The sequence below is a fragment of the Zootermopsis nevadensis genome, unplaced genomic scaffold (assembly GCF_977971745.1).
Source record: "Zootermopsis nevadensis isolate Lab colony 2312 unplaced genomic scaffold, Znev_1.0 Znev_ptg000012l, whole genome shotgun sequence".
NCBI lineage: Eukaryota > Metazoa > Arthropoda > Insecta > Blattodea > Termopsidae > Zootermopsis > Zootermopsis nevadensis.
Window position 1 is genome coordinate 14,811,210 of NW_028259144.1, and position 26,774 is coordinate 14,837,983.

At 39.8% G+C, this 26,774-nt stretch overlaps 1 protein-coding gene across 2 annotated transcripts in view; it reads right to left on the bottom strand.

Annotated features, from left to right (window-relative positions):
* LOC110840928 (uncharacterized) overlaps positions 1–26,774 on the bottom strand; it is a 235,852-nt gene that overhangs the window by 156,648 nt on the left and 52,430 nt on the right. The window contains exons 2-3 of one of the 2 annotated variants that reach the window (XM_087348096.1): positions 24,779–24,898; positions 8,380–9,408 (exon numbers count right to left, since the gene is read on the bottom strand). In XM_087348096.1, the coding sequence (XP_087204222.1) occupies positions 8,380–9,408; positions 24,779–24,898 (1,149 nt within the window). The remainder of the gene's footprint in view (positions 1–8,379; positions 9,409–24,778; positions 24,899–26,774) is intronic. The other variant, XM_087348097.1, reaches the window with a different exon arrangement.

The following is a 26,774-nucleotide window of genomic DNA, read 5'->3' on the forward strand; positions in this document are numbered from 1 at the left end:
CTGCGCCTTGAAAGAATAAACCCAACAAGGAGAGAGAAAATGTGTATATAAACCGATAAATAAAATTAAATTGTAAGTGATGTTACCAACTTGATGAAATAAAGATTAATATCAGACGCAATGCACACAAAACCACTATAAGCAACTATACTGAATGGAGAAAAGTCCTTCTGGGAAGCTGGTGGACCTTAAGCTGTTCAACAGATGGCATACCTTTTATTACTCAGAAGGTTAATTATCGCTTTCACAAGAACTAATCACTGGACCCTATACCAGTCAAAACCCAAACGCCGTATTTATTCAACATCCATCTTTTAACATGAACTTCCCACGTTTGATTGAGGTTTTCACAGCTGTGAGTATGAAGATTTCTGTATTCTCGGTTGTTGAGCCGTGTAGTATGGTAGATGTATACCGTGATTCATCGCCCTGATGCCGGAGGCAGTATGACCTCTAAAACTTTGGTTAACATCTACCATACTACACGGCTCAACAACCCAGAAGACAGAAATCTTCATTATCTTCCAATGTTCGATATATTGCGTCTGCCTTTAAGTTCTCTTACTATTTCAGAATCAAAAACGGTGCTGGGTATCTGAATTGATTTTTGGGGTTTGTAATAAGCTGTTCCATTGCGTTCACGCAGTCATCATTCATACAAACAGGCCCGCATGTATCTTAGATGATTTATAAGACAGAAACTTTAATTTTAATAATTGCCCTAAGAGTACGACTTTGTTAAAGAATAATCTGTATTGCCATTAACATTACTGAACTTCAATCGCAGTGAAACATTTAAACTTGAAGCAATGCCATCTGTTGTGCATCTTTGATGAAATGTTCTAATACGCATTCCTAATAGCATCAACACTGTAGAGAAAAGATGAAGAACGGGGGATGTGAACAATAAGCTCGGTGGTAATAAGAGTGGGGGGTTACCAAAACAAGAGAGCGCCCTCATGTAAAATGAGATGGGATCTTGAGGTGCTGGTTCATAAGAAGCTAACTCACGCATGGGACAGACCACCCCAGGACACAGTGCAGTGACGCTGCAGCTGTGAAGTGCAAGAAGGACACACCACACAGTCAGCCGATTCCCAGTGTCCAAGTTGTCTAAATCGATCGTCTGCAACTTCAGCTACAGCACAAAGATATGAATAAATTGTGAGATCTTAGGTCCTCAAGGTGGCGAGTACGAAGATGGCTGTCTTTTGTTTTGTTGCGCCACGTAGTCCAGTAGAACTTCACCAACGTTTCAGAAGTCCATCATCAGGACAGCGTCGGTAAACTTCTACCAGACTTTACGGCGCCAAAACCCAGAAGACAGCCATCTTCATATTCACCGCCGTGAAAACTTCAAATCCTACATGTGCATGTGACTTTGAAGGGTGAAAGCTAAACCCTGCCACAGTTTGGTTGGTCTTAATATAACATTTTCAGGTTCTTGTATGTTAGTTGATAATGTCCTGTCGCCGTTACATCAGATGAAACTATGAAATCAAAACAGTGAATGGTGAATCGGAGAGACACGAGAGAATTGCACTTGAATAATTTAATAAAACCACGATAGATCTCAGTTGGGGGAGCTAGCACCCAGCCGATGCTTAAGAATATGTAGCAGACGTTCTAACCCCTTTAAGGCAAAGTGTCGTAACAACGTTTATTTAGAAAAGAAAGTTTTAGTGATACAGTAAATAACACATCCCGCAGCTGCGTAGTTTGTGAACATTTGCAATATGAAGAAGATTCTAATGACTAGTTCTTGAAAAATATATTTTATAAATGAATCTCTATATCCACTACTGCATTTTTAAGATGTACTTATGCCAATTATGCGCCGTGCCGGCAAGAATTATGAATATCAGCGAGAATCTGCGGGCCCCACTTCCGAGCATGCGCACTAAATGCGTGTGGTCCCCCACCTCTTGGCGCCGGTCGTCGTCGGTGTCTACATAACAACTGCATCCTGGGCACCGCTCTGAATTTCTTGTCAACTAACCGAAACAACCCACGCTCAGATAATCAAGGATGCTCCTCTCTAAAATACCGAAGGATTAATCACAGAACCCACCCTGGACCCATTACGAGTCAGATGATTCAATTCCACATCCACACACCCAACTTTTAAGATCCGTTTCATTGTTATCCGCCATCTACGTCTAGGTCTCAAAGTAGTATCTTCCCTTCAGGTTATTCGACTAAAATATTTATGTACACCCACGCCTCATTTCTCCTGTGCGTACAAAATGTCTTGCCATCTCGTCCTCAAAAAAACAGCGTTGATGGTGAGAACACGTGAAGAAATTTTTTAAATGCCTTAAAAATTCTGGAGTTAGTCAATATTTGAACTTTGGAATTTGTAAAAGTCTATAGTGACGTCAGAGTAGTATAAGGTCAGTGACCTTTGGCGTAGGTGGGCTGTCGCGCCTGTTTCGATGCGTGATGACATCAAGGGGTATTCCTTCCCACACGTGTTCGCGCCGCTGCTTGGGGATTCCCCGTCGTCACTTCTGCGCGCAAATTGTACAAGTAACGTTAATTTCTTGTAAGATTTGAGGTTTTCACAGCGGTGAGTATGAAGTTTTCTGTCTTCTGGGTTGTTGCGCTGTGTAGTCTGGTGCATCGCCCTGATGACGGAGGCAGTATGACGTCTGACCAGACTACACAGCGCAACAACCCAGAAGGCAGAAATCTGCATACAAGTTGTCCGAAATTGTTTTGTTTTTTTCACTTTAAACAAAATTGGAATATGTCAACAATCTGTGAATAAACTCCGCCTTGAAAATCCAGAACTTGTCAGGATGCTTCATATGGGCACACAGACATGGTGAAGCTGACATGGGCGTTCCTGCAATTTCCAAATTCTGAAGCGCTTAATGTCCCCTAGCGCCTGGTTTGTAGTCTGTTTCTTCACGGGCAATTTTCTAATTCTGGAACAAGTGACTTAACATTAATTGGGGTGGAAACAGGCAATTCTAGTTGCCACAGATGACACCTCAGAACGGGGAGTTTAATCTGAGCGATGGTGTCAGCTTCCACCACCGCGACACTTCCTCTCCCTAAGCAAATTTGACGTACGTGCACTAGATTTGGGAATTCATTTAATAGGCCTCACACATCTGAAAGTTTAAAACGGTATATCCCTTCTTCTGGCTTGTAAGAAAAATATTTATTATTAAGAGGGAAAATTGTATTTGATTTTTGATACCAATTTTTCCTACAATATCATATGTCATTTCGTATTATCTATTATATTTTATTTAAATTAAGCCAATGGAAAAAATAGAAATCATTGTTTCTGAAACTTAGTACATATCAGAGGCATGGCAAGTACCTCTTTCATATATTTCCTGAAGATTAAGATAAGGCAATGTCCAAAACGTAGTAAATGTCAGAATCGATAAATTACTAATTTTGTAACTGGAGTAATTTAAACAACAATAGATATACCCAAATATGTTACAATAAGTCACAATAATTGCCACAAAATATTTAGGAAGATATTTGTGCTGTAGGAGTGGTAAGAAGTAATCTAGGGAAATTCGTGAAAACGCTGTGAACAAGAATAAGGATTTTCAAATAGTGTTACCTCAATGTCAACATATTTCACTTAAACAAACCATCGAAAATGAACTGTTCTATGTTATTAACATTAACAGATAACAGAAGAACATGTAAATCGCAGCTTCTGTATATCATGTTTCCTTGTTTGTTTCCCCTTCGTGGGTTCAAACTGTGCATGTCTGACGTCATTTCACGAAACCTGGAGAGGACAACTAAAAATAGGATCGATTTGACAATAGTGAACATGACATGCGACTTGAACGTCATCACACTGGCGGAATTTACATAAGCATTATACCGAATAAGAACAATGATTTGTGCTGCAGGTGTAGCTTAAACGAGAATCGATTTTCGAATCGGAAATACGCAGTAAGATTTGTAGGATAAATTTAATTTTGGTCCATACCGATCCTGTGTTAGACATGCTTTATTTTTACGAAGGTATATTCCCAGAAAAGCATATAACGTTTTAAATTCTGCAACTTTTAATCTCAAACGTATTTTCGGTAAGGTAACTACTTCGAAGTTAATGGCTTTATTCAAGATATTATTTAACGTTTCATTAGTTTAATCGGCTTTCATAAAAAGTAATATTTCTGTTTATCAGTTTAAACAGTAGTGTATTTTCATCCGAAATTACAAAATAATTTTGTATACTCGAAAGAGTAGTACACCTATGTATGCTTAATTTTGTCTGAATCACCCCCAGGCAATGCCATCAATCAAAGTAAAATTGGATGCCATAGCATTAGATTCATTGCGTACCCTTGGGTAGGTTTAGCTCAAGACAATACTTCTTATATATACAATAAACAAAGAAATAACGTGAGAAGACTTTCCATTCTTCCGGTCAATATGAAGCCCATAAACAGACTTTCGCTTTTATTTATTAGATGTCGAAAGTAGAGTTTTGAATCTGAACAGCTAAGCTAAGGTTTCGGTAGAAAATTCCGAAGACTCGGCCATTCGGGATTCAAATTTCAAGCCGTTGGCTAAAATTCCAAGCCCCCGTCACGACATTCAATAGGCCTACTACTTGCTTCTATGGTAAATTTAGGTTGGTATGCGTGGAAAATACATATTAATTGAAATTAAGTCCTGTGTTTAAAGCATATTAAAATTCCTCCTTTCATATCTTCTACCGTCACTCTTTATCTACGTTCTGTTTACACATCTTTATCTGCTTTACTCCTTTCTCCTGAACAACTTCTTATTCTCCTTTCCTTTACCACTTACGTGTCTTTATCTTACCTTTGTCACATTTTCTTAAATCTCTTTTATATATTAGTGTCATTGGCCTTTATTCCCACCCCTAACAACTGCACCTGGTTCACTCATCACAACATATTAAATTTTATATTTTCACCATTTAAAATATTACCATAAGTACACGTTTAAAATTAATGTCCATCATACACAGCTTATTCAGTGAAAATATTTTAGCCAATGCCTTCTAGACGTCTCTAGATAGAAGGAAAAAGAAACCAGTGTAAAGTACGTTTCGGGCTCTTGTACGGAATGCTTTGTCAATTAGCGTCATTACAAATTTCCAGGTCAGCCGTGTTCCGTGTTACAAATTTATACATCCTTGAGCTAATGTGTTACTAAGCGCCAACGAATCAGAATGAGATCCAAGACCGAGCAGTTAAATAAATTTCTTTGAAGTGAGAAAACTGAAAAATAAAGGAAGAATCGGATGCAATTTTTTTAGATAATTACTTATATCGAATGCCTAAAGGCTAAACATTCGATTTTTTAACTGTGTCATTAATCAAGGGGTCGCTTGTTTAATGATGTGATTGTGATATCAGCGACGTAGTTTTAAATACAGTTTTAAACTGAAAACCCGCCTCCTGCCTAACAGTATCTTCAAAGTGAAAATATATTTAGTTTGAAAGGAAACATGGTTTAATAATAAACCAAAAGAAATATCAAAAGAATAAGCAGTTTCTTGTTAAATGATTTGACAAGATAATCCCATGATATAAAGTCCTAGATAAAAAAACACATACTAAATACGAGAACACTAGAATGTGATACAACATGCAAAGAAATCAATACGTTATAACGTAAACTACGAAATATTTACAGTATCTATAAAACAGTGTAAGATAGCGATCATTATACAAAAGGAGGTGGTGAACACGGGCGATTTTATCTTAAAAATACTTAGTGGGGAGAGAACACAAAGAAGTTCACATGAAAGAAAAGCCAGTCATACTTTTTAAATAAATTTAGACAGCAATTTGCCTTAAAAATGTTAGGATCAAAACATTCAGAAAATAAAATATTCTGAGCTGACATTTCTTTAACTTAATGCAGGCGAGTAACCAGAAACAAATTAAATTTCTCTTTATTCTTCACGGACACTGCGAACGTGTTTCGGAACTGTGAGAAACAGACAGCAGCGGCCAGTGGACAGCATCCCTACGCCGTATTCTGGAAGTGACAGATTCAAATCTTTGCCAGGAGGCCGGCTGTCATAACTGTTCCTCGTGGTTTTCCTCAGTCCTCCCACGCAAATGCTGGAATAGTACCTTTATCAGATCATGACCGCTTCCTTCGTTACAGTTCCTAATTTATAATGATATGTTCTTTTTACGATTTTAAATTAACTCAAATATTAGGGCTGATCAAGTCTGTCTGCATTATTCAACTAAAGAACCGCTGGACGGATTTGGATATAAAATGGTAAGGGCTTTAAGCCATTAACAGCTATCCTATAGTCGTTATTTTCGATTTCATACAATCGTTAATAAAAACATGGCGGACGAACAAACTTGTGAAGTGAGATCAACACTAGCGCCACTTACAATAAGTCCGTATACTAATGTATGATTACAGTTTTGAGAGATCCTTGCTGCCTCAGTCATCAGGACCCTCAAATCCTATTTGTATATAGTACGTTCCACAAGTGATGCAACCCAATGACAAATTAAACGATTGTCATAAAATGGAAGAACAATAAATCGAAACCCATCATGCAATAGACGCCGTACCGACAGTGACGTAACGAGAAAGATTATATGCAAGGTGGGAATACATAATGGCCGTTACTTTCAATAATGTTTGTAACATAAGTCCATTCATCGGTAATCTTTTTAATACGCTCTAAAAACATGCCTGCCACAAACTGTTATCATGCGTAGCAAGAACAGAAAAAGCAAAGTCCAGTCGCTCAAAGTACAAATATTTACGGGTTGTTTTTCAGTTGACTTTTCATGTCAAATGACGATTTGAGTAAAATATAATTTTACATTTCCGAAATAACCAATCACTCAGCAGTTATTGAGATTACTGAAAATTTATAGCCGATTCCAGCATACGTGTTCTCTAATGTGGTCGGATTTATACCTCATAAACACTATGGCTCCAGGTTCATATCCAACTCGGGGCAAGACTACTTTCCTGCTTTTATCTGTATTGTACTCTACATCCTCTGAAAGTCGAGGAATTACGATGTTCTGAACCCTTAGCTTCAGAGACCTGTCATTATCTGAACAGAAATTGTAAGACTCTTGTTAAAGTGGGCCCCACACACACTCAGTTTTTGCGCATTGCGCAGAACAGATTTCCTCTGTTTTAACTGAACGTCTGCGGGGGGACACTCAGAAGCGTTCAGTCCAGTTTTCAGGGCTGAACTAAATATGACACGGCCTGATATTTAATTTCATGTATGAGGTTTTCTCAATGATTTTACGCAGTTACGTCAACTGCGTAATAAATTATTTCGTCAGTAGAAGCCATTCTAACAATAAATTCTCCTAAATGCACACCAACCGAGCTTCATCAAACTGAACAATGTACGAAATAACTGACCTCTGTCAACAAATGGGCATGTACGAACGCCTTTGAGGAATGCTAAGGCTAAAACCAACTCTCAGCGGCCGACTTGTAACAAGTTTGCCTCATGAAGTCTGTACATTGCCAGCTTCCACGGGCGCAATCCCAGAGTAGACTTTTGCATGTAAACCATAAGTTTGAAGATAATAGAGACGTGCGCGTGTAAAAGTGTGAGGAGACACACAAACACACACAAAAACCATTCCCACGCCAAAAATTCAAATTGTTTGTGCTGTTAAATATGTGCAATGTTTCCATACGGCTATTTCACATAGATGTTGGACTGTTATTTCAATTTTGTTGTATTAACTGGTCTAAGAACAAAATTTGTATTTGTTTTGAAAAGTCTGTCCGTTCGTTTACTGACACTTTTTTGAATAAACTGGACCTAATACGAGGGCCTTCCTTTTTAATGTTAATGTGATGAAAGAACAATGTTAGCAGCAGATAGGACACTACAAATTTGACTAAAGCACACAGAATATTACGTTTCCATAAAAATCTGTGTTATTTATAGTCTAAAAAATGAATCATTGTTTACGACAAAATTCCTTACTGACAGGAAGAAATCGCGGAAGACGGTAATTGAATTGTTCCCACGATCTGTATTAGGTCTTGAGAAATTCTCCGCCCCCACACAATGACAAAAACAAAAGATAATAGAGATGTGAGCCCTCCGAATGCGAAAACGGACATGATTAATGCAGTTGTAATAGGCCTGGACACGGTATCAGAATAAACAATATAAAATTTTACGTCGACAGTTTTCATTGCAAAGAATTTCGAAAGACGCGAAACGCTTTCCAACGTCTGTGTGAAACTGGTAATGCAGAAGAAAGAGAAGTCCCAACACCACTACAAGAAGAAACAGCAAACGTTCTGCGTTCCTCAACAGTTGCTACAAGACGGTTATTGTGTGAGACTACGGGCAGCTGTTAGTTCTGTTAGCGTCTCCTCGTGCGCAGTTCTTACCGGCACTCGACCTGGATTTCGTTCTGGACGTTTTCGAGTTCGCGGCCCCGGAAACTGCTCCGGCGACACCCGGAGACCCGGACACCATCTGGTGGTGCCCCGACAGAGACTTGGTGCTAAACATGGCGGCAGGGTGGTGGTGATGGTGGGACATACCGTGGTGGTTCAGGTGGTGGTGATGGTTCAGGTGATGGGACGGATAACTCACATACGACGGGGTCGAGCCACCACCGGCGTCGTGGTGGTAAGGGGACGGCTGCAGGGGCGGCGGTGGAGGGTAGTGATGCGACTGACTACTCATACCATGCGATGACTGTGGATGGAGGGCGGAGGAGGAACTGTGGAGCTGCTGGGGCCCAGAAGAGTCTCTTGGAGAAGCTTCCCCGGGAGACGCCGCGGATGATGATGTAGAAAAAGCGGAACTATTATTCGAAGCCGTGGACGATGTACCTTCTCTCTGTTTTACGCCGCCAGAAGCATTGGCTCCGCCAGGGCAGGTCCCCGCCGCAGAGGCTGAGGAGTTCAGCATGTTCACCCCCGGTTTGATGTCCAGCGAGCTACTGTTGCTGGCACACAGACTCGATCCCGTGGTGTCCTGGTGGTGCATGAACGCCACTCCCATCGCCGCCGCATGAGCGACAGCCGCTGCCGCGTTCTGATAATCCACGGAGGCAGAGGTCGCCGATGACGTCGCAGCAGCTGAGCTCGTCAGAGCCGTGCTGGCGGCGGTCACGGAGTCAGGAGTGGCGTCCTTGGGGGGTGTAGGTGGGAAGCTGAAGAGGTGGTGTGCCGCGGCGCTAGCGGAATGGTGGGAAGTGCTGGCGGGAGACAGGGAGGGAGGCTTCTCGTCCGTGGAATTGTTGGCGGTACCGCTACTACCACCGGAACCAGTGCCGAAGGGACTGCACCAGGCGGACCCGTGGCCCACCATGGGCTTCGACGTGTCTGAGAGCCACGGGTGCAGCGCTGTGTGGTGGAAGTGGGGCCTGCAAACTTGACTTCCAGCGGACATCCGCGCGGCAGCAGCAGCTGAAACACGATGCATGTTCATCAGCAACCACAGGCAGGTTGGCCACACTTGTTCAGTTTCTTACAAGAAGTCAATACGCCTCCAACTATAATGTAATGGCTGTGACAATGGATGATTAATTGTAGGAATGCCATGTACGTTGTTTTCCAGTGGCTGAAGTACATTCGATATAACGACGTTTCGGTACTTAACTCTACTGCGGTCTCCAGGTTACCGGTGACAGACTGAACCAACTAAAGAAAGGTCGTGTATATGAAACGCATCTTAGGTAGCAGACGGTGTCGATGTGCTATTCCGTCAACCAATCAAACCCAAAACTTTGTGACAGCTGGCAATCTTCGGACAATAATAATTAACCGATCGGACGCAAACATATCTGAAAATGTGACAGATAAAAAAACCTGTTGCTACGTCTGAGCACCGCACTGACGAAAGTATGGAAGGAGTTCAAATAACGCTCCACGAATTTCATCCTCAAATTACGTGGTGTTCCTACAGTTTTCTTTACATCTTTAAATGCCGACTTCCTTTTAGCTGAAAAAAACTGTCATTAAATCATGTCTCTTATTTGGATGTATCCGTTGATTAAAAAGACCTAATCTAGTCGAATTAAAAGAGTTATCTAATGAAGTGGTTTTTGTAGGGCGCATTAATCATGAGATAGACGTATAAAGCTAACCGTCCACAATCCAGCTGTCTGTGATGAGAAATCCGGGTACAATTACTAACATCTTACATGATCGATTTCAATCCTGAATATGACACACACAGTTTTAACGGAGAGGATATCAATTTTAGCGTTGCACTATGCTGAAATTGTCTTCAGGCAAAGACAATAAGAGAATTCAATATTGCTTTTAGCTGTTCTGTTCGTTCAAAAAACGCTTTGCGGAATTGTAAACGTTTTTCGAACACCACAGCTAATCCTGATTCTGCGATCATCAAGAATGAAGATTTAACCAGAGTCTGGATGAGAATTTCTCTGTCCTAGTCTTGTTCCCCGGCAGAGCTAAAGTTCCAGTTCTTTCCTCTAGATGTCTTCCTGAGCGACAAAGCGTGAAGTAGACACTTCAGGAACGCGTCGACTTGCTGCAATGCTTTATAAAAGCTTAATTTATTGCTCCTTCGTACAACTTGTAAATAGAAGTAATGGCTCTCACAACACAAAACGTACACGTGTCGATACTGTTTCTTAATGACTCTTTAAAGCCTTTCAGAATAAATTTGAAGTAGTGTAATTGAAAACTACTGTAGTCTTACTTAATAGCACGATGAGGTGGTTGATTCAAAGACTGCGTTTAGGAAACATGAAAGTGGATGACAGTTACTTCCCGTGAGCAGGTCGTTACACCATCAGCGACAACAGTGGGACAAGTGAAAACATAGTCATGTTCGTCTGTCGTCATCCTTCACGGTCACGCCATTTAGCCGATTTCGGCGTATAAAATACATTAAAGAAATAGAAAATGAGGGTGTCGACTAAATTAATCTGGCTCAATATATAGTGTATTCAAACCACGGAACCTTCATATATAAAAGAATTATGATAATGGAGGCAGCAAGTACCTCTGGAACGTCGGAAATCTCCTACCAGACTACACAGCTCTACATTACAGAAGGCAGTCATCTTCATCCTAATGCATTGTTAGTAGTTAATTTCTGAGTAATTTATTTACAATTAAGGAACGGTTTATCTGCAGCGTACAGTAATGTAAAGGTTTATAATATAAATCACAGAAATGTAAATTATAAAGGTAGCATGAATATCTTAATGGAATAGAGCATCCCGCGTGTAGTATGTTATTAAATATTGGGACTAAAACAACTGAGCATTTTCTATTCTGTTATATATATAATTAGATGAAAAATTATCTCTTTCGGGGAACGCACAAAAATCAGATTCTTGAGATCTCACGTGTCTGCGCACGCGGCCTACTTGTGTTAATTTATTGCACATACAAATCAAACGTAAACAAATTTGATAAACAGCATAACATACAACAGTCTATGTGCCAAACGGAATATTTAGTAATGTTACAATAAATAAGGGTCTTCATTCCGTGTTTCAGAATTTATTCCTTATTTAAAAGTTACAGGTTTTAACAGACGTATATTATATGCCGTGTGGCATATAACGTAATTGAGAATTTTCATAAAATTCAACTTGTCCGTTATGTAAGGTAACGATTATAATGGCCCGAAATGATCCAAAATGAAATTCAACAGACTTATGGCTTGGAAACTTTAGGCAAAATTATTTCGAATTCTTTCAGATGATTTCGAAGATAAAATATGTGAGCAGACGGTCATGTTCACTGAAAACACTAAATATAACAAAAGCAGAATTGTACACCTTGCCTCTAACTGTAGGTACCGCATCAGTACACCTTGCGTCCTCCATTATAATGAATGACTTGAGTCCAGCGTCTCCTTCCTTCCGCCTGTATCTTATTATTAACAAGCCCAGATGAAGAACGTCATAGCAGCGAGTCACCTGGCCCCAGTGACGTCACGATGCACCTGTTCAGTGCATCAGCACGTAAACCTAATAATTACGGTGGATTTGAAAGGGCAAGGTTGAACGCCAGTACCTTCCAGACAGAGGCCGTGTTGGACAGCAGACATTGCTTCAGAGCCAGAGACACGTTAAGAGGGAAGGCGAAATTATAAATACAGCACACCCTTGACGTACGTGGGGTTAACGTTCTTGAACCCCCACCTCACCCCAAGGAAAAACCTCGATTCGCAAAGTTCATTGAGCTGGAATAGGTCATGCTGTGGCCTACACTGACTGGTTACGGTTTAAACGACTATTATTCGATTCCCGGCAAGGGTATAATTTTTGAAGATTTCTGTCTTCTGGGTTATTGCGCTGTGTAGTCTGGTCGATGTTAACCAACGTTTCAGAGGTCATACTGCCTCCGTCATCAGGGCGATGAATATGCCAATAGGGTGTGAGGAGTTGGATTTTATAGGCAGGGAAGTGAAAGGTGTAGCCTGCCCCGAGCCAATGGGAGCAGGTATGGGAGTGGACCAATGGTAGCACGTGGGCGAGGGTGGGAGAGGGAGAGAAAGTAGAGAGAGAAAGGTGAGTGTAGTTGTATGGATAAAGGCCCTGAAAGGGGCCGAGTTAGTGGTCTGGTTGTTTCTGGCGGCGCACTCTTGCTCGTTCTCGGAGTCCTCGGAGTGTGTGGATCAGAGGCTTCCAGGACCGGCTCAGGTGAAGTCCATCTTCCCTGTTAAAGTTATCAGGATGAAGTTCGATCTCGATGGCTTCCCTGATTATGACCTCTGAAACGTTGGTTAACATCGACCAGACTACACAGCGCAATAACCCAGAAGACAGAAATCTTCATATTCACCGCTGTGAGAACCTCAAGTCTTACACGGTATAATTTTTCTTCGTCAGTTTTGTAACCCACCCGGTCTCTATACAATATATTCCGGGGGCTCTTTTCCGGGGATAAGGCGACCGGAAAGTGAAGCTGACTCCTCAGCTCCAAAGAATACAAAGCATATACTGTGCTTAATTAAGCACTAGCACAAATCTGTCTTCACGACGAAAGCTGTAGCGTCTACTTTAATCAAAGGAACTAATGCTCCCTCCTGCACTTCATGGGGGGCTGAGAACGTGATGTTCTTTGTTGAAGTGACATTGTGATGAGAATCAGCTGACAGTGTGGAAAGTAAAACACAGGCCTTCGAGTGGTTCTCGGGTTGAGACTCTTCAAAGAGGGCTCAGGTTGCGGAGTAAATAATTTTATGGCGCCCTGAGTGTTTTCCCTGAACAGTCTACAACTGGTGAACCACACAATGTCAGGCTTATGTCTTTGGGGAATTCCTTGTTTTCGAAGGCAGTCGATATGCAGACACATTCCTGAAGCACTGATTAGCCAAATACCTGACAAACTGCTTCCTGTCCAATTCAGTGGCCAACTAATTGCGTCCAGGTGAGTAACAGAACTTCGCATACCTCAAATCTCTTCACTGCTCGCAATCTTGTGGCAGGTGAAATCACTTCACATCCTAGGAATATCCTTAAGATCAGTTTTAATGCGAGTGGAAACAATCCAAGATGCATCCCCACTAAGACTTCCTAAATATTTCTGTCCTCATTCCACGCATAGCAACATTCTTCATTTTGTCCTGCGACAGGTCATATCGGCCTTATCCTTTGGTCTTCCTCTGTCTTCAGGCAAATGCTCAGATCTTTCTCGAGTTCCATGTTGCTACTGAATACTTCTCATTTAGCCTATCTTGTTTGAATTCGTCAAAAATGAGTTACAACAGGAAAACTTCATAACACCCTTATCAATAAGACAAGCTAGCAAAAATTTGGAAATCTTCTAACTACAAGATGACTTAGGTTCATTATAGTATCTGGTATGAAAAGTAGCTAGATATTATTTTTTTATGATATTTAATTTTGTACTAAAACATTCCTGTGATTACAAGTTTTGAAATTAAGCACTCTGCACTGAAATAAAGTCATATCATCTTTGACAGTTCTTTGCCTAGGCTACGTGTTTGCTTGTGAAATACGCAGTTTCTGAAATTAATTTGAATATCATAGAAATATCGTGGAATATGTTTAGATGGTCAAATATTTTGAAGGGACTTCTATGTGATGGAAATATAATTGTAAAACGGGTGGGGACAGAAATTTTTATAGAATTTTGGTGTGGAAGTTTCTTTGAAAATTTACACTTAGAATAAAATTATTTTGAATAATTTAGTTAATGTGTTCATTAAAATTAGGGAGTTAATCAGTAAGTTTGTTAGGTACTTCGAGTTTCAAGAATCTGGTTAATTAGGCAGTCTATAAATTATTTAATTAGACATTTAGTCACTTAGTGAAAAATTATTTTCTTTCAGAAGGATTTAGTCAATCGGAGATCAAACCACAATAGACCATAATCGACTTGTGCCTAGAATGGAAACCGAGATCTTCCTAATACGAAGCAGGAATTCAAAAGATTGAGAGGTAAACACAGGAAGCACATTGCAACACCACCTCCATCACACTTAATCGAAAACATCGCCTCCCTTGGAGCCAGCCCTCTAACAGTGATTGACCTCCCCTACTCAATACATTAAGCAAGCCCAATGGCATCCCTTTGCATTCGACACGCCACAACGCCCTTGTATTCAGGCTGCAGCTCCAGCGTACAATAACAGCGGCTTACAGCCACCGCGTCTGATCTGTGATAAAGCACTTCTTAATCAAGATGAGTCCCACACTGATACAAGTTCTGCTAAAGCCGCCTCTATTCTAAGTGCGAATAACTGAGTAACTAATTAACTTACTACATAACCTAAAAACAAATCCAAACAAATAACACGTGGTGACATGACACGGATCTCAGAACAAATGACAGGAACAGATAAATACAAGTGAAGGGCATTATAACTTGTAAGATTTCATTAAGGATCTTCAGTCTAATTAAGAATAGACACACAAAGATAAATTATAGTCATGGAGAAGAAATGGTTGAAGTTTTCATAGCGGTGAGTATGAAGATTTCTGTCTTCTGGGTTGTTGCGCTGTGTAGTCTGGTCGATGTTTACCAACGTTTCAGAGGTCATACTGCCTCCATCATCAGGGCGATGAGTATGAAGATTTCTGTCTTCTGGTTTGTTGCGCCGTGTAGTCTGGTAGATGTTTACCATACTACACAGCGCAACAACCCAGAAGACATAAATATTCAAACAAAAAATTACCAGGAATAGATGCAGAATTTTCGTTGGAATATATCACGTGAAGAGACTAATAATAGGCCAATACCTGATAATATTAATAATATTGCTGGTTGAGAAATAGATTTGAGTATACTGAGATGGGTAATTCTAATCCTTGTGGTCAAATAGTCAACTTCCGTGGTCTATAACAAAATATAACGTCTTCGTAAGGAAACAGCTGCTGAAGTACCTAACACATTCTACTAAACAGCTGTCATCATTAGGTCATACAGAATTTTGAAGTGAGACACTTCACGGCTGAAAGTCACATGCAACATTTAGAACAAGATGGGAATATACAATTAGTATAGATCTTAGGGAGACAAGATGTAAGAAATGTAGGTGGACGAAAAATCCTTTGTTCTTACCGGGGATAGAACACCGGTCTTCCAGTCAATACCCAGAAACTACACTGACTGAACCACCGAGACTGTTGCTGCCCAGTTGCAAAAGTTTCCATTACTTGAAAACTTCCAGTCACAATATCAAAGTTTTACACCGTTGACAGATTTAAAAACAAGTGCTTGAAGCAAATGTGAATGTGTGTTTATGATGTGTTTCCTAATCAAATTCCAGATGGCTCCATTCAAAAACATCAGACGTAAATAGAGACTTTCGTGTGGCCAGTGTTATTTTAGATCCCAGAAGAGCTCTTACGAAAAACAGAGTATTTATTTATATATATTTATTTGAAGAAAAACGGCTAATAATGCTATTTTGTAGAAGAATCTCGTGTGGGGAGCCTAATGAAATCTTAGGACAAGGAATACTGTTTATTAAGATAGTATACCTGCTAGGCGTATGCGGAAATGTTTATCAGAGGTCGAACGAGAGATGTGAACAGGGCCATTACGCAGATTAGACCCTAGACATAGGCCTATTCTTGTAGGTGGTTTCATTAGAGCTAAAGCGAAGTAAGTAAATACTATGTTGTCCTGTTCGGACTAATGTGCTTTATGGATAACCAGGGACTCTTTTTGAGGGTTGTAATGAAAATTTGCAAAAATTCGCTTATAGTTTTGCTTCGTCTGTCTTCCCGTTTGTTCGCGCGTGAAACAATTCGAGAACTGCTCGGCAGTAAATGTTACATTTTAATATTGAGGATTTTACTGAAATTCTGTATACAAGTAAAAGAATTTGGCTAATATTACACGACTATAAAATCACTTTACATTAAGACGTATACGCGCATTAGCGCTCATTTCGGGCGCTAGTAATAACATTCGTTGAAACAAAAAATATTTCGAACAAAAGTTGCTAAGAAAATATAATACGCCTTTTATGCACAATACACTTTTTCCAGAAGTATTATGATTTCTGACGTATTCCCAACAAAAGTGATTTTTGAGCTGTGTCATGTCGTAACAGAATAAAAGCTGGGCTGATTTTGATCGCACTGTACATTAATTCCTACGTATTATCTTTTGTCCCGAATGCCCTACACTATATATAAGAGAGAAACAAAGTTTTTAAAACCTATGAGAAAACTGAAATTCTAGAGAAAACAAGCCCTAAAACTATATTTCGTATCAGAATACAAATAACATTCCATGTGTTCTCTGCAACTTGCATTTAGGGGTATTAAATCAGTCTTATTCGATTGTTTCCACTTTGACTACCAGATCGGAACACCTCAATGTCTACCCCACGAATTTCTTCATCCGTCATTTTGTTATCATCACTCGTAAGATATTCCAAAGTACGACTGTGAGGTCGTACAGAATAGCATAACCTCCACACCAAATTTAATCCACATCCGTCCAGTTGTTCTCGAGTTGAATCAGCTAGACAGACGGACGAATGGGCAGACATAACCAGCCCATAATGCATGCACTTAATGCAAAGAACGCACAGTAAATGAGTTACGCCATAAGTGTATTTCCTAAATTGCACCTAAATTGCAGCAAGAAGACGTCAGACTTGACAGTCTACCGTAGTATGAGCAGACCAGGAACTGAATCTGAACGTCGAAGGCTAGAACAAGATTCGAAATCTGAAAACGTCACGAATCCAGTACGACGCTTTAAGCTCACAAAGACGCCGGTCCGGTCTGTATACAGGGCACGTATTTTAAAGAATCCCATCCCTTGAATCCTACGTGATTCGCATCAGTCCGTCAGTGCAATACAGGAAAAGTAAACCTACGGCAGCTTCCTTCCAAATCCCTCCAGGCTCACCATCCACAATTTTGTCTCACACAATACAATCTCGACAGTAAATCAGAGAGATAATTTCGAATTTACAAAAACTCTTAGGCTAATAGAGTTCAAAACCTCATGCAGCATGCAGTTTAATTCAAACGTCAAAGAGACCGAGGTGTCTGGTTGAATATCGAACGAGGTAATTTAAAGAATAATTTGACAAGTTTTCTATTTAATATTTGATGTTTTCACGGCGGTGAATCTAAAGATGGCTGTCTTCTGTTTTATATTGTTCCATAACTCTTCATAAAAAAATTCTAGAATAGGTGGTCCATCATGCAACCGAATGACTGTTACATACGAGTATCATTCCCCCTTCCTCGTATATAACTCCTGCAGCTGTTACAGTTGCCTCAAACCGCACTCCCTCAAAAACATAACACACACATATTTTTCCGCACAGGCCTATTGTAATTTAGGGGACGAGAATATTTCTTTCAAGGCTCCGCATATGTTATAGAATAAATTCAATTTGAGACTTGAGACTTGATGTTTCCACGGCGGTGAGGATGATGATCTTCTGAAATCCGACTCCGTTGGCATCTATCGACGAGTCTACACTGCCCCAAATCCCTGAAGAATAAATTCTACTTTCTTCATAGTTTCTAGTCCAGCCTCCACATCCTATTAACTCTTTCAGACACACATACGCCCACTCAGCGGAAAAGTGATCTGAGCAACTATTAGCTGCTAGGAAGGACACTGTTAGATGGAGTTAGTTATTTAGGCTCTTTCCTTGACCATCTTCGCGTAATTTATAAAAGGATGCCGTTCATGACTGCTTTCGTGTTATGCACAATTCAAGTTGTAGGAAATTATGCTAGATGGCAGAACGCCCTATTTTACAAGTCCTGCTACTATTATTCAACTTTTATTTGCAATTCAGAAGGAAACAATGACACGAGGTGGATAAAAGAACGGAAGATATGGGATAAGGGATGTAAATATGAATACAAATTATTTCCCTTTGAATTTAAACAACCCTCTTTTAGCAGTGTAAACACAGGCCTAATAATAAACTTATTTTAATTATTCTCCTTTGTAATCTTTTACGTGTGGTTCATTGTTTTGCTGTATGATTATGAAAACAAATGATAATACAGATGCGTGCACGTTGGAAAACGTGGTACTCACCAGTGTCTTGATGTGACGAGAAGTAAATAATGGGTTCGCGCACATGTAGTGTGTTCAGAGAGCAGTTATACAAGACAGAAGTTTATATATGATATCAGTTCAGTCGGTGTTTTGGATGATAATTTACTGAAAATCACTTTTACCATGAAAGTTTCGAAAGAGATCGCGCCGTGTTCTTTACAACATTCCAGACTTTCCAGACGTGGGCTAGAGAAGCCAGACCCATAAACACCTCCTTAATTATGAACCTGGTCAGATAAACGTTTGCGCGTCGATGCCATAGACAATCAATCACCATTTTACTTGTAAACCTATAGCAAATATCCCCACTTTGTATTATCTTATTACCTGATGACTTGGAACTGAAACTACGGCACAGTCCGTAATTCTACATCAAGAAGCATATTCTGCTCATCTGTGCGATTAACAATATTGACTTTATCGAATTTTCGATAATAATCGGGTATGGACGAGGACACACAGTAAACTTGGTATCGAGGGAAGCCATCTTTTGCTAAATCAATACACCTTGAGGTCAAGGCTTTGTGCACTTTGGAAAATATTGGTTCCAAGTTTCTAGTTTCCAATGTCTCTTGTGAGCGTTAAAGTCATATATAACAGTTATTTTGTGGATTACTGAATCAAGGTATTCTCTCATGCACTAAAATAGCGCACATGTTAATTAATAAATTAACATAAGTATTTCCCACACTCTTTAAACTTTAAGACCTCACATTACTTATTCGGAAACAGCCGAACGTCGCGGTTGAGTGGTTAGCATCACTAATCCTTTTTCGAAAGCTCCCGGATTCTTCACTGAAGACTTTCGTGATTTTCAACAGTTACTCTTGGCAAATTTTAATATGGTACCTTAAATTACGCCGCGCCCTCTTCCTTCCGTTTCATCTTTCATTATTCATCATACAAATTGAAGCCATACTGTCTGAGCTGTTAGCAGCGTCGTTAAACAAGACCACAAATCATTTAATTAATTATTTAGAAATCGGAGGAAAATCGAATATAATCGCACAAAATCTTGATGACTGTGTAATACAAACATGTTATTAATAAACAAAAATTAATGGCTTTTAAAGACAAACATATAATCATTGCAAAGTGTAAATTTTAATATGATTACGGAAAAAGTTGACACTCGTTTCTGAGATTTCTTACGAAGCAAACTCTGCCTACAAGACATCTGTGTCGTACAATACATGAGGTAATACATGGAACAAAAATGTGGAATGATGAACAGAATAAAATCTGTGGAATAACAAAGAAGATAAGTAAGGAAAGGACTAGGATGACAACGGCCGTCAACTTGGGTTAAGAAGAAACACGCCAGAGAAGTTCTAGCAGAAGAAATGAAATTTTGAAAGTAAAGTGTGCAACTAACTGATTAGGTAACATTGAAGAGGAATCTATAGAGGTGCATGGAAACTGCTCAATATTTACTCAGGAAGTAGAATAATAAACGAATACAAATCAAAATGGCTGATTTACTTAAATGCACTTGATAAATGACAAATTTCCATATCGTTTAAATGATTGCTACAAAGTCGTGACAGGACAGAGCCTTATTCATGGAAGACAGGAAGGGAAGCAATGCATTCCACCTGTCTCGAGAAAGGTTAGCACAGAGGTACAGCATATGGCTTTAAATCTGGTAGAACCAGGTTCAAATCTCGGTCTACTTGAATATTCCACAACACACAAACTCTGCAGTTGATACATCATCAATCATTATCTTCAGGTTTCTACTCACTTGGAGCAGCCGGTATCTTTGACCGGGGTAGCTACTCTGAAATAGAATTCTTTAATTTTAATATTTTTGTAATTATGAATTTCAGCGAGATTTTAGGTTCTCACGGCGCCGAATATGAAGATGGCTGTCTTCTGGGATGTTACATAGTGTAGTCTTGTAGTAACTGATCGACATTTCGAAGTTGCTTACAGCCCCCACCATCGTCTGTAACATAGGTCAATTTCTACCAGACTACACGTCACGAGATCCCAGAAGACAATAATTTTCATGATTTCTAGTATTTGTGGTGATGTATATTCTCTACGTAAATTAAACTTCGCAATTCATATGCTGGCTAAAAAAAAATAAGTATCCGAAAACATTCTCAAGTGCTGATGTAACCCGCGGCAAACTTCTGGAGATATCAACAGCAGTCACAGTAGCTGGTAGGTCATGAACTAAGCAAACATGGTACATTTATTGTGTTAGAAGCCGCGAAGGATAAAGATAGCCTAAAATTGATCGACAGAAGTGTTTTAAGATATCTTGGTGTTTTGACGTATATTATGGACGCTCTAAAACATACGAAGTTCCAACCCATGAACCTTCCTATGAATCAACAAGCACAGGAAAAGTATCGTCTTCCTGCCTGGCTCCAATGTCAGTGCCTTACTTAAAGCTGTGTCTAAAGTTTAAAATTTGATGCGTGTTTGCAGCTAAAAGTTTTATTAACGCTCATATTATCTTCGTCATATACATCTGCCCGTTTGTCTTCCTGCCCGCATGTAACAACTATTCCCTGTTAACCATCCGGTTATCGTCTCCTCTTTCAACTTCAGTCTATTTCCAGATATCATCGCTGTTTAACTGTTTAGGTTATAGTTAAATCGCTAAATTTGGAAATGGCCTTCAGCCTTACGAACAGGTGCACTGTCCGACCTATGAGCGCAAGGCATTTCCAAATTCTGCGCACTTAAAGTGATGTGCTTTCTTGCGGCGATACAACTCTACTTGTGTGTCATATCGATACAGATCTATCGATGTTTATGACATCGTCGTCAGCAAATTCATTACACTTCCCGTTGTGCAAAAAGAAGGACAAGGAAGGCCCGTATTAATCTGCACATGCGTCTGCGTTGTGTTTGGATTTGTACCGCCTATCCTCTGCACCGACTAATGGATTTTCGTCTTAGACTTGGTATACTCTGAGGTTCTCACGGTGGTGGGTTGTAGAGCCATGTAGTCTGCTAGAAGCTTTATTTTTTATTTAGTGTTCTATCTGACGACAGGTCCGTATGAACAGGATCCTTCCATCCTTTTCTCGGACTGGGACCTGTTCATATACGTTCTTGGCAGATGATCCAGAAGTGGTTTGCCATTGTCTTCTTCTGTGTGTGAATGGAGTAATTGTTGGGATGCCACGGAGAAACCGGGGAAGCCCCCGGAGGAAAACTCCACGGCATTGCCCAACACAAGTTATAAATTCGGGCACCGCCGGGAATCGAACCCGAGACCCCAGGATTAGGGTAACCGGCGTTTAAGAGGTACTTGCTGATTCTGTCACCATTACACGGCGCTACAACCCAGGATACAACCATCTTGGACTTAGTAATTATTGTATTTTTTTCCTTTCCTATCAAAAATAATATTAAAATGACCGCTGTCTGAATTGATAACAGCGCCAAGTCCATTTAAGAAGTTGCATGTGTTAAAAGACACTCTCACAAGAGTGTCTTAGTCCCTTCCCCCCTCCTACAAGTAGCATTGATGGTCAGCAATGAACAATGACACCAGATCACATGCCAGCAACAATAACCTAAGGTCACAGTTGAGACACTCTGTTGTTTAACAATGACCTGCGTGACATGACGTGAAGGACACCCTTGGAATATCAGTGTACTTCAATGAGTACACCTTACAAAATTAGTTGTTAAAATGATACAGCGTGTCTTTCGAGAGCCTCTGTTATAATAATACTGGATATTGAACATGTAACCACGTAAATTGCAAAGCATCGAACAGGATTCAAACCCCGTATTCCATTGTGGGAGTGGCTGCCACTCGATTCGGATTTAGACCTTTCTTCTGTGCTAAATGGTCGAAGGAAGATTCGAAGCCAGGAGGCACCACCGTGGTGTCTCTTCATCGCTGACATTATTTAAATTCTGTTCAAGAGACTTGGATCCTTTTCGTCCCGAACCTGTTCCACGGTCTCAGAATAACGAAAACCTCTTCTGTTTTTAATTGTGCGCATCCTGGTCAGGCTACGTCGAGCACCCATCCTGCATGCAAGAGTGAATTCTCGCATGTAACGTATTGGGTGTGTACGTTCCGTGGTTCTATCGGTCAGTACGAAGAACAACTAGCCAAGACACTTCCTCACGTCTCGCCTCTTTCGGTTCGATGTAACATGGAGTTGTTTCCACTGCGAATTGTTTGGCAAGAATATACCCAAGTCCGCTTCTCTTCGATCGCTTCGAAACACTTAGAAAACGTGGCACACATTATTATTTATACAGTTCAGTTGTTCAGTTCTGAACATTATTTCGCTACAATAATGGGAAGCTGGCAGAAAATAAACGTTTTCCACGTCATGTTTGCAACTTTCTTCCTCATCATCGAAGTACGAGAGCGGTAGAAATGTTTTTGCGTTAAGAACCTACGGCACATATTCTTATTCTTCTTCTGGCTCTACAGCCCTTCACGATCCTTGGCCTCCTGGAGAAGCCGCCTCCTTTCATCTCTTATGACATATTATCCCTCTGATGTTCCAAGTGTGGCTAGCACAATTCACTAAATCATTTCTCTGCATAATTTTCTTTGGCCTATTGTAACCTATTACGTTAAGTTCGTCCTGCATGACTTCAAAGTTATATAATATTCGCCGTATTTGTAATTGTTAACTTATAGAATATGTTTCACACCGAATTTGCAAAAGTTCATGATCTAGATGCACATAAATTATCACGATTAATTACTTGCAGCCACCATTCCCTAAACCAAGAAAACTTCAATTTCGCGCAGGTTTAAATAAATTCATACTTTAACAGAAGTTCAAATTTGAAGACTTATTGCAACATAAAATTTCGCGTCTAGAATACATTAACTGGCATTCCCATCTCTAAAGTTTAAAATAATACCACCACGTTTATATTAAGGCAAAAAAGACATAAATTTAGAGAAATTTCAGCTTATATGTTGGTAGAATATCATGAAAATGAACGAACTGTTTGGTGTCCGCAAATATAAAATACGATAAGTTTTTTGAGGGAGGGAGGCGGATTCGAGCGATCTTGCCTTCAAGTCAGACCGACCCGTAACACATAAGTTAGCTTCGCGGCTGCGCTGTGTAGAACAAGCATTACGTAACTGCACTTACGTAACATTCCGCAGTTCGACTGCCGTCACTTGTCATCATGCAATGTCGATTCCGACGACAGAGATTCGACAGTTCTAACGCAAGATGGCCACATTCTCACTGAACCATCCCAACATGAAACACTGACATCTATATAAGGCTTTCTTGCAATTCGAAAAGGTGCTCTTTGAAGTCTCCGACTGGAACAAGACTGTTTTAACAGAATTTCGTGGTTTTAATCATACAATATTAGAAAATGCACAGATCTTAACCTAAAGAGTTTTTTATATTTTCCTTCTACGTTCGTACGGCACCTGACCACTCATGTCTCCCTCCAACTTACACGCTCATAACCTCTGTATTTCACACGGGTTAATTATACGGGCCAAGAAATGATGCCACTTCCGCAAAGTATAATTCTTAAGCACACTACGTACTTGTAGTTCGGTGCTGTTACGACGTTGGATAATTAAGGAGACACGGACCAGCAAACAGGTGTGTACTCTGAAGAAATAACGTAACGTATTCCTGTCTTTTTTGAACGTATAATAAAACAACATTCTACATATTTACTGCAAGAATTCGCTGCTTCGAAGATTGTAACCACAGAATAGTAATTTTTAGTATAGTGAAAATACCTCCTCGTACTGCTAACAGCGCAACAAGACGACAAATTGTATTATCTTGGCTATTATTTAACAAAATATAAAGAAAATAATTATGCCTAAATGCAAAGCCTTATTTATATTCTTGAGTTACTTTATCAACAGTTCATTATTAGGCCTATGCCCAGATGAAATGAACATCAGGACGAAGTAAATACGCGAAGCTGTAAAGGACACATTTTGAAATTTCACTTCACACTTAGGATAAGTTTAAGTAGAAACTAGCGTACGTCTATACGACACTGATTCTAACGCTGTAACACTCAACAACTCACGCACTCTGCTTGCCAGGCGTTCGCTTTTCTCATATTCATAGCTTCATTGAAAATGAGAGGGCTAGAATACAATTCTCTACACCAGTGTTACTCTAATGGTGGTCCGCGGACTCCTGGAAGTCCACGAGGTTGGAATAATGGGTCTGCAAGATTATTTTTTCTTCCAATCAAAAAGCATGTAAAGTAAAATATGTAGGAAACAAAGAAGAAGTATGACACTGGATATTTTAAATATTTCACAAAATATGTTTACCTGTAGCCTCTGCTTCAAGACCGGCTCTGGGGCCCACCCAGCCTCCTATCCAGTGGATACCGGGGTCCTTTCCAGGATGTAAAGCGCGGCCGGGGCGTGACGCTGACCACTCACCCCCATCTAGTGCAGAGGTCAAGAATGAGTAGGTGCTATATCTCATCCCCCCTCAAGCGCCTACATGGCGTGTAGCGGGACAGCTTAGCTTTACTTTACTTTTTATGTTTATCTGTCTCGAATCCATATTATTAATAGCAGTTAGTGGCTTTGTTTCTGTCTTTCTGTACATGTTGCATTGCATGACATTTCACAAATGGGAACTTTGGAATTACTGACCGTAGCGAAACAGTTTCTACGCCATTCGTTTCCAGATCCAGTGTAGACGGTCCAAATCGTTTTCAATTTTACATAGATCAAATAGTTTGAGGGGTAAGGGGTCCTCGATTGCGTACAGTATTTTTATGGGGTCTGCGGACCCCAAATATTTCTGAACCGATGCTCTACACAACATAATAAACACGCGATTAGTATTTAGTTTTTAAAATAACAATAATTCTAGGAACTCCCTTTTGTTATTATAGGAATCAGAACAAAAGAAAATAGTTGAGTACCAGAATGTCAGTGTTTAGTTGTAATTGAATAAATTGCGTGTAGAGACATACGTAATCTGTTGAGAAGTTGCTGACAAACTATACCGTTATCTTACTTGTGACTGCACAAGAAGATAGGCTTCCGACACTGTGATTATGATAGCGATCTTAATTTGCAATGCTTTGGCTGAAGCAGATGCACGGCGACCTGAAGCCTGGCAGAAAATGACTGTCGAAATTCTTGAATCGTGAATACATTTATTACGTTAAACTACAAACCTCATCCGGTCAAAAGTGCGTTGTACAAACTGGCATAATAATTAATAGATCATGTTATAGGTTTTTTTAACAGTCGATTAACTGACAAAGAACAAACATTATATACCATTCAGTACGAAAATTCTACTTCTAATTAAGTTCATTCAAATGCATCATCCAACTTCACTCTCACACATTCTCAAATATCTGCTCCTTTCTGTAATATTTAATTGTTCTTTGCTGCCTCTAGCAAGAAAATCTGAAACGTTGGTAAACGTCTACGTGATTACATGGCGCAACAACACAGAAGACAGCAGAATTTGATTAATATATTAAGTACTGTTAATTGTTTGCGATTTACGTAACACACACTTCCAGTAGCTCAGATCATTAATGAACTGAAAAGGATATGGAGGCTGGCGGTTGTATGTAATTAGTATAACATGAGAATTAATGTATATTTAAATACTGCATTGCTTTGCATCACGTATCATTCGTTATCCCATACAAAATACACTACTGCTGTTCGTATTATTAAGACTGAAGTTTTTTTTAGGTTGAGTTCTAATTCCACATTAACCGATCATTTATTAATTAATTTGCCAGTAACTTCTGGGCAGAATGAGTGTTGGTTACTCAATGGATTAAACAATTTTTAATTAGATGACAGCCTTAGAAATAAAAAAACGCAATGTATTTTAAAGTATTTTCAAACACATGCTTTTTTCGTACAGCTGCAACTATGGACTGAGGTCTCCCTGCGTGTTGAAAGAGTTACTTATGACCCCAGCAGGTGTAACTAGTTACGTTTTATAACTGCATCAACACCTGAAAAACATTTTGAGAACGGAGCTAGCAACCTGCATAAAGAACCGAAGTGAGGTTCTCACATTTAATGACGCAAAGTAATATTTACGTGATCTTATTCAAATCTCGGCTTGCCAGTTCAATGAAAATCCATACAGTGCACAAAAAGCACTTGTTTCTGTTAAAAAGTGTTTTAGAAAGAATTTGTTTCTGACAATCAGTCACGGAAATACGAAAGAAGCAGTCTCCATCATCACAAACTGATTTAGGAACTAACGCCACATTTTACATTTCTGAGGCCCGATGTTTACGATTCCAATTCAACAGGTCGTTATAAACAAATG